This window comes from Eleutherodactylus coqui, chromosome 8, assembly GCF_035609145.1.
Source record: "Eleutherodactylus coqui strain aEleCoq1 chromosome 8, aEleCoq1.hap1, whole genome shotgun sequence".
In the NCBI taxonomy this organism is placed as follows: domain Eukaryota; kingdom Metazoa; phylum Chordata; class Amphibia; order Anura; family Eleutherodactylidae; genus Eleutherodactylus; species Eleutherodactylus coqui.
Genome location: NC_089844.1, coordinates 144,659,923 through 144,676,983, shown reverse-complemented (window position 1 = coordinate 144,676,983; position 17,061 = coordinate 144,659,923). Strand labels below are relative to the sequence as shown.

At 39.2% G+C, this 17,061-nt stretch overlaps 1 protein-coding gene across 3 annotated transcripts in view; it reads left to right on the top strand.

The window, feature by feature from the left end:
• Nucleotides 1–17,061, top strand: part of LOC136576956 (uncharacterized) — a 79,859-nt gene that overhangs the window by 55,384 nt on the left and 7,414 nt on the right. For all 3 annotated transcript variants that reach the window (XM_066576621.1, XM_066576620.1, XM_066576619.1), the window contains 9 exons: nucleotides 2,588–2,793; nucleotides 4,832–4,935; nucleotides 5,035–5,153; nucleotides 6,692–6,850; nucleotides 7,003–7,193; nucleotides 7,276–7,367; nucleotides 10,228–10,346; nucleotides 11,002–11,169; nucleotides 13,748–13,947. In XM_066576621.1, the coding sequence (XP_066432718.1) occupies nucleotides 2,588–2,793; nucleotides 4,832–4,935; nucleotides 5,035–5,153; nucleotides 6,692–6,850; nucleotides 7,003–7,193; nucleotides 7,276–7,367; nucleotides 10,228–10,346; nucleotides 11,002–11,169; nucleotides 13,748–13,947 (1,358 nt within the window). The remainder of the gene's footprint in view (nucleotides 1–2,587; nucleotides 2,794–4,831; nucleotides 4,936–5,034; nucleotides 5,154–6,691; nucleotides 6,851–7,002; nucleotides 7,194–7,275; nucleotides 7,368–10,227; nucleotides 10,347–11,001; nucleotides 11,170–13,747; nucleotides 13,948–17,061) is intronic.

The following is a 17,061-nucleotide window of genomic DNA, read 5'->3' as shown; positions in this document are numbered from 1 at the left end:
TCTCATATCTATCTATCTATCCATCTCATATCTATCTATCTATCTATCTATCCATCTCATATCTATCTATCCATCTCATATCTATCTATCTCATATCTATCTCATATCTATCTATCCCATATCTATCTCATATCTATCTATCTCCTCTCTATCTATCTCTCATATCTATCCATCTCATATCTATCTATCTATCTCCTCTCTATCTATCTCTCATATCTATCTATCTATCTATCTATCTCATATCTATCTATCTATCTATCTATCTATCTCGTATCTATCTATATATCGCGTATCTATCTATCTATCTCGTATCTATCTATCTATCTATCTCATATCTATCTATCCATTTATCTATCTCATATCTATCTATCTCCTATCTATCTATCTATCTATCTATCTCATATCTATCTATCCATCTCATTTCTATCTATCCATCTATCTATCTATCTATCTCATATCTATCTATCTATCTCATATCTATCTATCTATCTCATATCTATCTATCTATCTATCTATCTATCTATCTAGCCATCTCATATCTATCTATCCATCTCATATCTATCTATCTCATATCTATCTATCTATCTATCTATCTATCTATCCCATATCTATCTCATATCTATCTATCTCCTCTCTATCTATCTCTCATATCTATCCATCTCATATCTATCTATCTATCTCCTCTCTATCTATCTCTCATATCTATCTATCTATCTATCCATCTCATATCTATCTATCCATCTCATTTCTATCTATCCATCTATCTATCTATCTATCTATCTATCTATCTATCTCATATCTATCTATCTATCTCATATCTATCTATCTATCTCATATCTATCTATCTATCCATCTCATATCTATCTATCTATCTATCTATCTATCTAGCCATCTCATATCTATCTATCCATCTCATATCTATCTATCTCATATCTATCTATCCCATATCTATCTCATATCTATCTATCTCCTCTCTATCTATCTCTCATATCTATCCATCTCATATCTATCTATCTATCTCCTCTCTATCTATCTCTCATATCTATCTATCTATCTATCTATCTATCCATCTCATATCTATCTATCTATCTATCCATCTCATATCTATCTATCCATCTCATATCTATCTATCTCATATCTATCTCATATCTATCTATCCCATATCTATCTCATATCTATCTATCTCCTCTCTATCTATCTCTCATATCTATCCATCTCATATCTATCTATCTATCTCCTCTCTATCTATCTCTCATATCTATCTATCTATCCATCTCATATCTATCTATCTATCTATCTATCTATCTATCTATCTATCTATCTATCCATCTCATATCTATCTATCCATCTCATATCTATCTATCTCATATCTATCTCATATCTATCTATCCCATATCTATCTCATATCTATCTATCTCCTCTCTATCTATCTCTCATATCTATCCATCTCATATCTATCTATCTATCTCCTCTCTATCTATCTCTCATATCTATCTATCTATCTATCTATCTCATATCTATCTATCTATCTATCTCGTATCTATCTATCTATCTCGTATCTATCTATCTATCTCATATCTATCTATCCATTTATCTATCTCATATCTATCTCCTATCTATCTATCTCATATCTATCTATCTATCAATCTCATCTCTATCTATCCATTTATCTATCTCATCTCTATCTATCCATTTATCTATCTCATCTCTATCTATCCATTTATCTATCTCATATCTAGTACCTGTACCCATGCATACACCACGCAACATACAGCTGCAAAACAAATTTACATACATGATCTTCCGCTTGGCATAAGTTTTCCAAAGAAGACTTATTTCCTGGACCATGTGAAGATTTCTTTGTAGCCCCATAGGCCAGGCTCACACAAGTGTATGATTACCACGTTATTATGCATGTGATACACAGTAATTTGCATGCTCCATATCACTATATACAGGAGATGTCTACGTTATACCAGCAGTACATATATAATTATATACAGGAGATATCAGGTTATACCGGCATGCTCCATATCACTGTATATAGCAGTTATACATCCCCTGTATATAGTGATGCTGTTGTAACCTGGATATAACTATAACCTGTATATAATTATATGTATAGCTGGTATAACTTATACCACCTATACATACAAGATTACATGCAGTACATACCTTGTTGTACCGCATGTACTGCTCTTTCGCTCTCCACCTCGAGTCCCGACACTGTCACTGCACGGTCGGCCGGACCAATCATGCTGCCGGCAGTGCAGTGACTAATCACAACTGCAGTCTATCAGTGCAAGGGAGGAGCGCACGCCCGGGGGAGTCTGCAGCCTGCAATTGGCTGCCGGCTATCAGCATCTCCCCTTCCTGAGTGCCGAGGCCGCGGCGGTGAAAAGGCATGTGGCGGGGGTCTCTGTTCACTAAGGGGCCTGGTCGCAATTGTGACCCCTAGCGCTATGCCAGTCTATCTAGCTATCTCATCTATATTCATCTATTTATCTCTCTTCTAACTATCTATCTTATACCCTAAATGTTCTACACATAGAATTCTCAATAGGTTTTTTTGCTCTTTTTTTTACAGAAAGGCATGACCTCCTTACCAGACTCTGAAGTCCGGAAACTTTTGTGTGAATCTTTTTTTACGAAACTCTCACCACAGTTCTCTCGATATAATGATGAGAAATGGGGCACTTTCTGGATGAGTTTCGGTCCCTTCATACCCGGCTTCACTGCAGAACTAATTCAGCAGATACCTGATAACCTTTCCTGTAGTTTCCTCCAAGTCCTGTAAGTAAAAAAAAAAATTCTCTAAAACATCCTCCACAGTTCAACCTCAACAAAATACCACCTGATCAAAACTAAATGTTTCTGGGACCAATAATTCCCTTATGCTACCTGTATAGTGACCTCTTGTTTGAGAAGCATGCCCCACTAAAAGACCATCTAGAACCCTGCGGGTTGGAGGCGTCTCAGAGAAGTTTCACAAATAAACATTTTTTTAATATTCATTATATGGACAAAAGTATTTGGACACTGCAGGATTTTATGAAAAAGTGCTTTATTCTTCTACCTCCCTCACACAGGGTGTTTTCAGCAGCGCTTTCAGCCCTGTGCTAAACGCAGTACAAGGCTCCCATTCATTTCAATGGGGCTGCTCACACGGGGCTGAAAACGCTGCTGTGAAAAGCGCTGCATGTTCTATCTTTGGGCATTTTCAGATGAGTCTCCCATTGAAATGAATGGGCAGCGGTTTCAGCTGTGCTGAAAAGGCAGCGATTTGCAAACGGCCTGTGTGAGGGAGGTCTTTAGTAAGGTGTGGGGCCTCCTTTTGCTTATATTACAGCGGCAGCACGCCCAGGCATGCTTTCCACAAGTTCTCTGTACGTCTGGGCAGGAATATCTCGCCATTCCACGTGCAAGCCTGTGAGAAGAGATTGTTGGGAGGATGGACGTGGGCGAGGGTGTCGGCCGTCGCTCCAGTCCGTCCCACAAGCGCTCGATCAGATGAATGAATAGTTATTACCAAACGAGCAGCTTTTTATTTTACCCATATAATTTTACCCAATATTTGCAGATTTGCTGATTTTCTGCAATGTCCAAATACATTTGTCCAATATGGAGTGTCCATCAGTAGGAAAGGAAGGAGGGTATGGCTTGTGGGTATCGGTATGGTCTCCTCAGTTTTGCCAATGAAGATGGAAATAATAAAGTTCCACAAGTCAGTTCCCGAAATAATTTTCCATATTGAACCTTGCTGTTTGCTGCAGGTGATGAAAGGGGGGAAGCAAAAATGAGGAAGAGGATATAGTGGAGGGTAGGATTGGGGCAGGGAGCTAGCGATATTTTGCAGCGGGGGATGAGGAGGGACACCTGTCTGACAGATAGGCTCACCTCGGCAAATCACGGCATGCGATTTGAATACCGCAAGCGGAGAATCGCTATGATTCTTCGCTCGTGGACAGGGGGCTGCGCTTTCTATAGCAACGCTATGGAAAGCTCGCACTGCGTTACCCGCGGCTGGATTATCAACGGGAGTAATGCAATGCAAGAACACCCATGGACAGGCGGCCTAAAGGTTCTTCCATATAAACAATTTAACATCCTGTTAGATAGAACAGTAACCAATGAATTGGAATATACAATATCTCTATGGCTTATAGCTTCCCTGTAGGCCAGCTGGTCTCATATCCAGGTGATTTGTTTTAGCATATACCTCAATATGTATTTGTTGACCTTAAAAGTACCTGAAAGATGCATTTATGTTTAATATGTTTTTATTGAGGTTTTTCATATAAACACACATATAGAACATAGAACGATTAAAGACAATAGGGCAATAAGGCAATTTTTTATGTCACATCGCTCAGGACTAAGGCACAGGGGTTGGTGAGCCAAGATTAAAGGAACAGAGTTCAACCCGCAAAATCAAAATCAGTTCTTTTTTGCTATGGCCCTCCGAGCGTGGTCCGCTTGTGTCGACGCGTCCTTGAGTCTATTATGGTCACCAGCTTTATTTGAGTAACTTGATTTGAAAATAATTGTGCTTATCATTGTGACAAAGCCCGGTTTGACCTGAAAGATGCATTTAGAAATAGCGCCACTCTTGTTCAAGGGCTGTGGCTGGTATTGCGACCTAGTCAAGTGATTGGGACTGAGCTGCAATACTAGATATAGCCTATGGACAAGGTTGGAGCTGTTTCTGGCAAAAAAAATGTAGACCCTATGGAAAACCATAGGTCAAATGCATTGTTGTATATATAGAATGGTATTTGGGGATTGCCTGGCAATTGATATGACTTTTCCTTCCTGTTTTCCTCTTATGCAGTTCAAACGCCTGTAGCAAGTATTACGGGATCCTATCAGACTCTGCGCAAATGGCGATCACACAGAAAATAGAGTCCAACGTCAGAGATAAAAGTGCAGCCAGTGGTACGAAGCAAAATATTCTCCTGTCTGTTTACACAATGTCTGTTCACTTTGGGGATTTATTAAAACTTATTTTATTATATGTCTGTATTATTTTTTTAGGACTGCCATGTCCTGCAAGTTCAGGAAACGTGGGTGAATCATATTATTCATTGTGGGGGACATTTGGTGAACTGCTCAGCTATACACAAGTGAAGGAGTTTTACAAAGGCAGTGATCTTGTAAGTATCTTTTAAGGTATATGAGATAGATACATTTATAGATTTAAATATATAGAAGATATCTATCTATCTCATATCTATCTATCCATCTCATATCTATCTATCTATCTATCTATCTCATATCTATCTATCTCATATCTATCTATCTATCTATCTATCTATCTATCTATCTATCTATCTATCTATCTATCTCATATCTATCTATCTATCCATCTCATATCTATCTATCTATCTCATATCTATCTATCTCATATCTGTCTATCCATCTCATATCTATCTATCTATCTATCTATCCATCTCAATATCTATCTATCCATCTATCCATCTCATATTTATCTATCTATCCATCTCCTATCTATCTCATATCTATCTATCTATCTATCTATCTATCTCATATCTATCTATCCATCTATCTCATATCTATCTATCTATCTATCTATCCATCTCATATCTATCTATCTATCCATCTCATATCTATCTATCTATCTATCTATCTATCCATCTCATATCTATCTTTCGATCTATCCATCTCATATTTATCTATCTATCCATCTCCTATCTATCTCATATCTATTTATCTCATATCTATCTATCTATCTCATATCTATCTATCTCATATCTATCTATCTATCTATCTATCTATCTATCTCATATCTATCTATCTATCCATCTCATATCTATCTATCTATCCATCTCATATCTAAGTATCTATCCATCTCATATCTATCTATCTATCCATCTCATATCTATCTATCCATCTCATATCTATCTATCTATCTATCTATCTATCTATCTATCTATCTATCTATCTATCTATCCATCTCATATCTATCTATCTATCCATCTCCTATCTATCTCATATCTATCTATCTATCTCTCTATCTATCTCATATCTATCTATCTATCTATCTATCTATCTATCTATCTATCTATCTATCTATCTCATATCTATCTATCTATCTATCTCATATCTATCTATCTATCTATCTACCGAAAGTAATACAAAATGAAGATGAAAAAAAAATGACGCAGATAAAAAGACCGATAAAGCAAGTCTTTACATATCAAAGAGAGATTCTGGAGGCTGGAAATGATATTCTATATAGAGGACAGAAGCCTCTTCAGGCTCCTGTACATCATATACACAGTGTACCAGAGATATAACATGGACCCGTCTCACCTGGTACCCAAAGGAGCCGCTTATCCTGGCACAAGTAGAGAGCAGTCCAGGACATGTAGTACCGCACTGTACTGTAAAGAGGCGCTACTACAACCAGTCAGTGCAGGAACTTCAGTAATACAGGGGTCATACCAGTGAAATGTCCCTGATGACTGGCTGGCTTTTCCAGACAATCACACATGCTGTATATCTGGACTGTCAGTGATATTGTATGTTGAATGTCGTTTCACATTACGGTGACCGGTGAAAGACCGTTTTATGATGAAAATACTGTATCCTGAAGCCGTTGTGTCTAGGGGGATCACTGTGCAGGGTTGCTTTTACAGTAATGTAACTATTGACTTCCTTTTCTATTTAGATGGCTCTCGTCCCTTACTTTACTGTTGAACAGTGTGCTGCTCATATAGCCGATCCTGCTATCATGTCAGACAACAACAAGGTGGAAACAATTATGCAGAGAATAGATTATGTTAATCTTGGAGATTTCCTGGACGAATTCAATACTCAATGTGAACAGGTAAATGAGAGATGATTTTGATGTATTTTTGGATGGTATACTGTATCTTCTTACTGTAGTCTTCTAGTGCTTGTTTGTTATTCTATTAAGTATAACGCTATGGAGTAATGCCTGAAGGTTGATAGTATTGTGTCCTTTGGTTTACTTTACAGGCGGGCATCAAAACTATAACCAACAAATTTTTCCTTCAACAAGCCCTCTGTAAATTTGAGTCCGTCAGCACATTCATGTCTATTGATTATTCCATCTGGATGCCAAGATTCGGACTATTTCTCCCCCTATTTGATACAAAATGCCTTGCATCCCTTGGAAAGATTGAAAGCTGTGAATCTCTTGCGGTCGTGTAAGTAGAAAATTCCCTTTTATTCTAACTATGTACTTTTGCATAGCATGCAGCAAGCTGACTCGTCTTCTGTACCCAACAGGATGAAGGCTTTGATTGCAGTCGAGAACCCTCAGTACCCCAGTGATATGAGCAATTTTGCCATAAACAATCTAATGAATCTAAAATCTTTAGGTGAGTCAAAAAGTCCCATAACCGGCATAGGACAGTATGCCTCCACTAATGGTCTCCAACCTATAGCTCTCCAGCCATTGCAAGACTACAACTGCCAATGAGCCTTGACAGCCTCCGTGGGTTGTCATTAACCCCTAATGATGCGGCCCCCTCTTTTTTTTCATTTTCGTCTTTTCCTCCCTCCTTTGAAAAAATCATAACTCACTGTATGAAGGCTTGTTTTTTGTGGGACAAGTTGTATTTTTCAATGATGCTATTTAATCTATATATATATAAAGACGAAAGCCCCCACTGACTCACTCACAGACCCGCCACTAATTCTCCAACTTCCCGATGTCGTAGAAACATGAAATTTGGTAAGAGCATAGATTATGTCCAAAATAGGAAAAGTAAAGAGGTCCCAACTCGATTATTTAATTCTAGCGCAAAAGAATTAACGTCAAATTTTTACGTACATAATCCAAGTCTCTCACTTCCCAATTTCATAGAAACTTAAAATTTGGCACGAGCATTGATTATGTCATAAATAGGAAACGTTAATGGGTCCCAACTCGATTATTCAATTCTAGCGCAAAAGAATTAGCGTCCAAATTATACGTACGGAATCTTATTCTCCAACTTCCCAATGTCATAGAAATTTGAAATTTTGCACGAGCATTGATTTGATTATGTCAGAAATAGATAAAGTTAATGGGTCCCAACTCGATTATTCAATTCTATGCGCAAAAGAATTAGCGTCCAAATTTTACGTACCGAACCTAATTCTCTCACTTACCCGTGTCTTAGAAACGTGAAATTTTGCACAGCCATTGATTATGTCATAAATTGAAAAAGTTAATGGCTCCCAACTCGATTGTTCAATTCTAAGCGCAAAATAATTAGCGTCCAAATTTTACGTACGGAATCTAATTCTCTCACTTTCCCGTGTCATAGAAACGTGAAATTTTGCATGGGCATTGATTATGTCATAAATAGGAAAAGTTAATGGGTCCCAACTCGATTATTCAGTTCTAAGCACAAAGCAATTAGCGTCCAAATTTACGTACGGAATCTAATTCTCTCACTTCTTGGTGTAATAGAAACTTGAGATTTGGCACGGGCATTGGTTGTGTCATAAATAGGAAAAGCTAATGGGTCCCAACTCGATTATTCAATTCTAAGCGCAAAAGAATTAGTGTCCAAATTTTACGTACGGAATCTAATTCTCTCACTTCCTGATGTCACAGAAACGGGAAATTTTGCACGAGCATTGATTATGTCATAAATATGAAAAGCTAATGGGTCCCAACTCGATTATTCAATTCTAAGCGCAAAAGAATTAGCGTCCAAATTTTATGTACGTAATCTAATTCTCTCACTTCCTGATGTCATTTTATATAAAGGATATGTAGCATGGTTGCCTCCACGTGGTGTTCCCTGGGTAACGCAAAGAACCATGCAAAATGGTGAACATATTTTTTTCCCGGTATCTCTAAAGTAACGACGACTTCATAAGATTTTCCGTGTGAACACCAGATAAACACCAGTACCAAATTAACTCGGGCGAAGCCGGGTATATCAGCTAGTGTACCATATAATGTACTGAAAAACGTTTTAAAAATTCTAAGTGGAGTAAAATGAAAAAAACTGACATTCCACCATCTTTCAGTGCGTCTTGTTTCTACGGCGCACAAACTGCAACAAATACGACATGATAATGTTATTGTATGGGCCAGTACGATTACCACGATACCAAACTTGTATATATATTTTTTTATTGTACTTTTCTTTTTTTTTCATAGACATTTAATTTTTTTTAAGTTATTTTCTGCGGTCATCTTCTGCGTGCAATAACTTTTAATTTTTCCGTCAACGTAGTTCTGCGAGGGCTCATTTTTTGCAGGATGTCCTGTAGTTCACGTTAGTTTCAATTCGGAATACATACGACTTTTTGATCGCTTTTTATTGTGTTTTTTCCGAGAGAGAGGGTGAGTGAAAAAGTGCATTTATGACGTTCGTTATCTTTTTTATTTGGACAGCGTTCACCATGCGGGGTAAACAATGCACTACTTTGATAGATTGGACTTTTATGAACGTGGCGATACCAAATATGTATTTTTCTTTTATGATTTACATTTTTAAATTATCGATATGGGAAAAGGAGGGTGATTTAAACTTTTATTCTTCTTTTTTTTTTAAATTAATAAAACTTTATTGATCTCACTTTCACTTTCCTTTTAAGCCCCCCTAGGGGACTACAACATGCAATGCTTTGATCACTCCTGCAGTATGACGTAATGGTATAGCATTATGTCATACTGCGATTTGACAGGCAGTCTATCAAGCCACCCCACAGGGATTGCTTGATAGGCAGTCTCCTAAGGCAGCCCTGGGGCCTTTCAGAAGGCCCCCGGCTGCCATGACACCTGCACGGCTCCTCTGATCTCAGCACGGGGGGGCTGTATGGGACCCCCGAACATCGTTTGGGAGATTTAAATGCCCCTGTCAGGATTGACAGCAGCATTTAAAGGGCTAATAGTCGCAATCGGCCGCAAAGCCGATTGCAGTTATTGCCAGAGGGTGTCAGCTCTAATAAACAGCTGACGTCCGTGCTGTATGAAGAGAGGTCACCCCCGACCTTTTTCTTTATACATACCCCTACACTCTAGGACGTAAATGTACATCCTGGAGCTGGAAGGGGTTAAAGAGCCACAGGCTGGAAATGACTGTTCGCTATAAAAAGTCAATGAAGCTTCAGTTTTGAAATTCTCTTCAACCAATTTCTGATATTATTATCATTGTTATTATTATTTCCCATTTCTTTAGACCTGTTCTTGATCTTAAGCATAACTGATAAGAAATGATTAATTATTGTGACTAGGTTATGACTGCAGCGCTGGGATGGACTTGAGAACATGGTCTCTAACATTCCTTGGGAAAAGAGGTTTTAGGTCAACAAAATACAGTGATATAGTTGCTCTGGTTTCAGACTTTGACGTGGTGAGTAATGGCTTCATTGTCTTGAATACGTTACAATACTTTGCAACAGCGCCCCTGCATGTGTTTTTTTTCTGTCCACTCTCATGGTTTTACTAGTTGGTCTTCTCTTTCAATCTCTCCCTCCCCAGTACTTGCTCCACACATTCTTATCTATTTGCATAAGCCAGCCAGCCATACTTTGTGAAATTCCAGAAAATCTAACAAAAATTCTATATCAGAAATTTCTAGATCAGAGAACGGGACTGAACCTGTATGATTTCTACAGTGAATTGATACTTTTGGCTTGAGTTTCTGAATCTTAATGTTGGCCTCCTGCCAGTGTCTTTCTGCACTTCAAGCTCACGGTCCCTCCAACCGTCTCTGATAAGTCTTTCACTCATCTTCAATCTCTCCATCTCTAGTACTTACTCCTTACCTTTTCAGCTCCCTGATCTTTCCTATAAGTTACACATGATTTGACTTTGCAAAACAAAAATTGTACAAAAATGTTATAACAATCAGAGTCACGGGTCGGAGATGATTGCTCTCTAATTAGCTTCTTGTTGTGTTCTCAAGTATAATAGAAATATTCAAATCAACCACAAAGCTTTGGGAAGATGTTCCCTAAATAAACCAATTCCTTTAAATCATTTTTCTTTTCATGTCCTTTTTCTAGGGGCAGTGCTTAGACTTGATGAGTGACGAACAAAAGGCCAGCGCCACTGCCAGTAACACCGTCCTTAGCAATGCTACACAAACCGACACTATAGTGTCATCATTCGAAGGAGACAACTTGGACCCCTTATTCACCTTTACTGAAACAGTTACAGCATACTTTATGACGGTAAGATTAAAAAGGAACAATAATATAATTAACAAAATTGTGACTTGATACTTGATTCACCTAAGTAACAATTTCAAGTTTTAAAAAGGGAATCATGAGAGCCACAGCCCTTGCAGTGCATTAAGAAATACCCCAACTACCAGTGGTGACAACTACCTAACGGGAAGCTGTCAGAGTTCTGTCCTTTTACTGACACCATTAACATAATAAGATTGTAACATAGAGATGCCCGAAACATTATAAGTTGTGCTTTAAAAAATGTGCAGTACGTGTGACTATATTAAAATTTATGACATATGCCATTACCCCTTAATGACGCGGCCCCTTTTTCTTTTTCCATTTTCGTTTTTCCTCCCCCCTTCAAAAAAATCGTAATGCCTTTATTTATCGACATCGCTGTATGAGGGCTTGTTTTTTGCAGGACGAGTTGTATTTTTCAATGGTGCTATTTAAAGTACCGTATAATGTACTGAAAAACTCTTAAAAAATTCAAAGTGCAGTAAAATGATATAAAAAGCGACATTTCGCCATCTTTCAGTGCGTCTTGTTTCTAGGGCGCAAACAACTGCAACAAAAGGGACATGATAACTTTATTTTATGGGTCGTACGATTACTAGGATACCAAACTTGTATAGTTTTTTTCTTACTATACTACTCTTTTTTCAATTATTTTCTGCGGTCATTTTGCGCGCGCAATAGCTTTTTTTATTTTTCAGTCGACCGACGTAGTTGAGCAAGGGCTCATTTTTTGCGGGATGTCCTGTAGTTTCTGATAGTACCAATTTGGAATACATACGACTTTTTGATCGGTTTTTATTGCTTTTTTTCTGGGAGACAGGGTAACTAAAAAAGGGCATTTCTGGCGTTCTTTATTTTTTTTTTGGACAACGTTCACTGTGCTGGAAAAATAATGCATTACTTTGATCGATCGGACTTTTACGGACGCAGCGATACCAAATACATATTTTTATTTTATGATTTAGATCTTTTTAATAATAGATATGGCAAAAGGGGGGTGATTTAAACTTTTATAACTTCTATCACTGCGGGAAGAGACCATCCACTTAGCAAGTGTGAAGGACGAAAACGTACATTTATAGAAACCAACAGAAAAAAAGATCTACAGATTACACATATTTCAGTCTGAACTACATCTAATACACATCTACTGTTGCTTAAGGAGGGATTGGTACTTTTAGGCCCCCTTTTAACCCCTTTTAACGTCATGGAAGCCTGGTACTTCCCGCAACATGACGTATCGGTACATCATCGGGATAGCGCAAGAACATGACTGACCTCACGCTATCCCACAGCGGGAGCCGGCTGTCAGTCACAGCCGGCATCCCGCTGCAACAGCAGGGGAGCATGGGAGATGCGCCCCCCGCTGTTAACCCCTTCCCTGCCACGAACTAAGTAGGTCGCGGCAGGGAAAGAGTTCACAGAGGGAGCGCGCTCCCTCTGTGTTTTCAGCCGGCTCTAGCGATGTTATCGCGAGAGCCCGGCCTGTCACCATGGCAACAGAACACCAGACACTGGCGTCCTGTAGTGCCAATGCCTATGATCACTGTATAAGCGATAAGGCATGGCAGGGCAGTAGCTCAGCCATGCCCTATCACAGCGATAATAGGTACAGTGCTGCAAGTCCCTCAGAGGGACTCAAACTGTGTAAAAAAAAAAAAAATTAAAAAAATGTTAAAAAAATAAACTTTTTTGTGCTTTTTTTAATATTAGCATAAAAAAAAGGTTAAAAAAAATTAAAACCCCACATATTTGGTATTGACGCATCCGTAACAACATGTACAAAAAGTTGAACATGCTTTTTATTTTGAACGGCAAAAAGTGTAAAAAAACCCGCTAGAAAACAGAAGCAAAATGCTAATTTTTAGCATTTTGCCTCCCCAAAAATGCAATAAAAGTGATCAAAAAGGCCGTACATTCCTCAAAATGGTATCAATAAAAACTACAGCTCGTCTCGCAAAAAATAAGCCATCATAGAACTCCGTACATAGAAAAATTAAAAAGTTACAGGACTTTGAATGCAGAGAAAAAAAAAAGATTTCCAAAAAAAGGGGTTTTATTGCAAAAAAGTGTAAAAACCTAAAAAAAATAAGAATTTTGGTATCATTGTAACCGTACCGACCCGCAGAAAAAATGTAGTGTGTCATTTATGCTGCATGATTAACGCTGTAAAAAAAAAAATCTATGGCAGAATTGATGCGTTTTCTCTCCCTGTTATCATAAAAAAATAATAAAAGTTTTACGATATAGTCTATGTACCCAAAAGTGGCACCGATAAAAACTAGAGTTTGCGACGCCAAAAATAAGTCCTTATACGGCCGCGTTGACGGAAAAATAAAAAAGTTATGGCTTTTGAAAAATGGAGATGGAAAAATACCAAAAATCGCTTGGTCCTCAACGCCAAAATAGGCCATGTCCTTAAGGGGTTAATGAGATTCAACAGAAATGAAGATGAGGATAGAGGAAGAGCCTTCTGCCCCTTCCCCACACCATATTTTGTTTTAATATGAGCATTAGTTTACCTTCAATACTCTTTTTTTGTTTTCATACATCTTTTCAGAATCAAATGTCAACGTCACGCGCCATGCAAGTAAACTTCATGGAACCAGTTACAAGACGTGTATTCCCACAATTTATTAATATGGGCACAGACGAGATTCAGAAGTGGTGCGGTTTACTCCGTACTTTGATTCGTGCCATAAATGGAAACATGCTGAACAGGATTCCACTTAGCCTCACATGTGGACAGTGTGAAATCGTGTAAGTAGATCCATATAATGTATAGCTTCTTGTGCTCTATACATGTCCAACATTATATTTGTATTTCCAAGTCAGGGCTTGTCAACGACTGAAAAGACCTGGCTACTTTCTTCGAGAAACAGTGCCACAATTGTCTTTGTGGTTGTGTTTGGTACTGCAGCTCAGCTCTATTGAAATGAACATGAAAGAGATACAGTACCAGGCACAACTTATCGGCGCATCTGGCACTGGTTTTGGAAGAAGGGTGATCACTGTAATGAAGACTTTTCATTTGGACAATGGGGGTTGCAGTTCTCAACCATACAGATATGCTAACTCCTGTGAGACATAATCTTGCCTTCTGTAGCCATGCCCATCTAGTGCAACGTATTTTCTTACAGTGTTGATTTAGAAGAAGGAAAAACAACTCCCATTAGGCAGTACATAATTGTTCTCCATCCCAATGTTAATTTCCCAGTATCAGTGGAGTATTTCCAGTAGATGAGTACTCAGTCCTGTGCTCAGTCCAGCTCAGTGTGAAATCTGTCAGACGGGCTCTCTGATGATGGAGAGCAGAGAGAGGGGCTGCAGACTGAGCTCACATTATGGAGTTCACACTGAGTGAGACTGAGCAGCCTGCAGTGTTTTAGAATACATGCAAGACAAAACTGTTGAAAATGTGTAATAAAATCATTATAAACCTGATTTTCAGACTAAAATATATCAATTTGATTAAAATTGCCCCCCAAAAGGTGTCCAAAGCCTTTAGAGGGAGCTGTATAACTCTCTATGCTGTAAAATCCCCTAAACGTGGTTGCTATGACAGGCCACAGAAAGCGAAACAAGCAGTTCAGACCCTTCACACTATGGGCTTAATAGACAGTAGCAAGCCTACTCTGTAGTAGTTGTATCATTCTATCTAGACCCAAATGAATCAACCATAAGAACATTTATAACCGGGGTAATATTTATTAAATGGGTCTCCATGATGTATAGTTTTCCGGTCCCTACGGTCTTGGTAAATATGACTTCTATCCCTTTTCAACTAACCAGGGGGACTTGCTAGGGCTGCCCTCTCTCCCCTCTCTTGTTTGCACTGGCCATAGAGCCATTGGCATTACTCCTTCGTCAAGATCCACTCTACTAAGTCATAGTAATAGGCTCAAGGGAAAACAGGGTTGGATTATATGCAGATGACTTGATTCTGTTTATGTCAAACCAAATTTTAAATACCTTGGAATCCATATATCTAGAGATTTTGCTTATAGCTTCAATTTGAATGTGGCTCCTCTTTTCCCTTTTCTTCAGAATAAATTTAAGATTTGGAGTTCCCTGCCCCTATTGGTAGCGGGTCGTATCAATCTTATTAAAATGATAATTCTCCCCAAATTTCTGTACTGCTTGGAACACGCAGATACGATAGTAACACTAAAGGTTTTTAATAAAACTAACTCTCTATTAACCTCCTTCATCTGGGGTAAGGCCAGAGTGAAACTCCGTTTGGAAACCCTACAGCACCCTAAAGATATGGCAGGCACGACACTGTCCGACTAAACTATATTATTTGGCGGGCCAAATTAGATACATTCGCCACTGGCTTTCTGATTCAGACCTCCCAAACTCGGAACATCATTTGATGCACTTCTTGTCTGAGACCTCCCTCTGGATTGTACTGGAAAAAACTGACCCACATACTAGACTGCTGCTCCCAACACATAGATTGGCCGCTAGAGTCTGGCAGATGTGTAAACAGATCACTAGGTATGAGGGCACTCCCCTGGAAACCCCCCTATGGAGTAACAGAGCACTCCCACACTTGGTGAATCTTCCAGATACGCAATTCTGGATAGATCTTGGAATCATCTCCTTGGAACACTTGTACATAAACAGTGTTTTAGCCTCTTTTGAGCAGCTGCAGCAGCTTTACCAGATCCCTAGAACCAGTTTCTACAGATACCTTCAATTAAGACATGTGCTCAGCGCCCAATTCCCTAGGGGACCTAGGGGGTTAATCTCACAGATATATACGCACCTCAACCAAGCTGAAATTTCACACGTGGAGCTGAGGGTCTTGGACAAATGGCGAGAAATAATCCCCTCACCAGGGGCGTACCTAAAGGCTAAGGGGCCCGGGTGCAAAAGTTCAGCTGCCCCCCCCCCCCCATCTGTACCCGTACCTATACCTAAACTGTGCTAATTTACAAACATGATCTAGCCCCTTGGTGTAAGCCTTCTCATCAGGACTCCTTTCCTTGACTACATAAAAACCTGTTAGTAATGTCTTAGGCTGCTTTCACACGGCCGCAAAAATTGTACAAGATTTGTGCATTGTAAGATGCACAGATCGCACATGAATATTCTTCTGAATGCGATCATACACAGGAGCAATTTTTTTTGTTTTTTCTCTGCATCACATGAGAATATGATGATGTGATGCGAGCTGGTTTTAACACAAAACCCCTCACATCGATGTGCACAGCACACGTTAGCGAGTGTGATATGGGGCATAGTTTCACGCTCCAATATCAGACTTAATCGTGTGAAATTAGCCTAAGGCCGGCTGCACACGGCTCGATTCGCATTGCGGAATATGGAGCGGGCATCCGCCCACAGATTTCGCAGAATGTACCGCCCATAACATGCTATGGAAAAGCGTTTTTTCCTCTATTTTAGTGCAGATTCTGTACGGACGACCTCCATTGAACATAATGCAAGCCGTGCGACCCGCTGCCCTGACATTGCCGAAACGTGGCAGGCACCCGCTTCATCTCCTAGCGACGGCACTGGAAAGTCAGTGATTAAAAGAAAAAAAACTGTACAGCGCGGGTCCGACAGCTCGCCTTGCGGACCATTCGCAGTACAGAAAAGAAGAAATTACAGCTATGCACGGATGCCAGCGGGGCACAGGGTTGGATTCTGCCGCTGGGCTCACGCATGCAGAATCCGACCCAGTTGTGTGCAGCCGGCCTAAGACTGTGTTCATGGATTTTGTTGCATTTTTGAACCACAATTAAAATCACATCCAAAAACCGCATGCAGTATTAAAAACCGCATGTGGATTCAACCAGTACATGCGGGTTTTAAACTGCATGCAAGTTTCTGATACGTTTTTCAGTTGTGTGTAAAGTGTTCAAA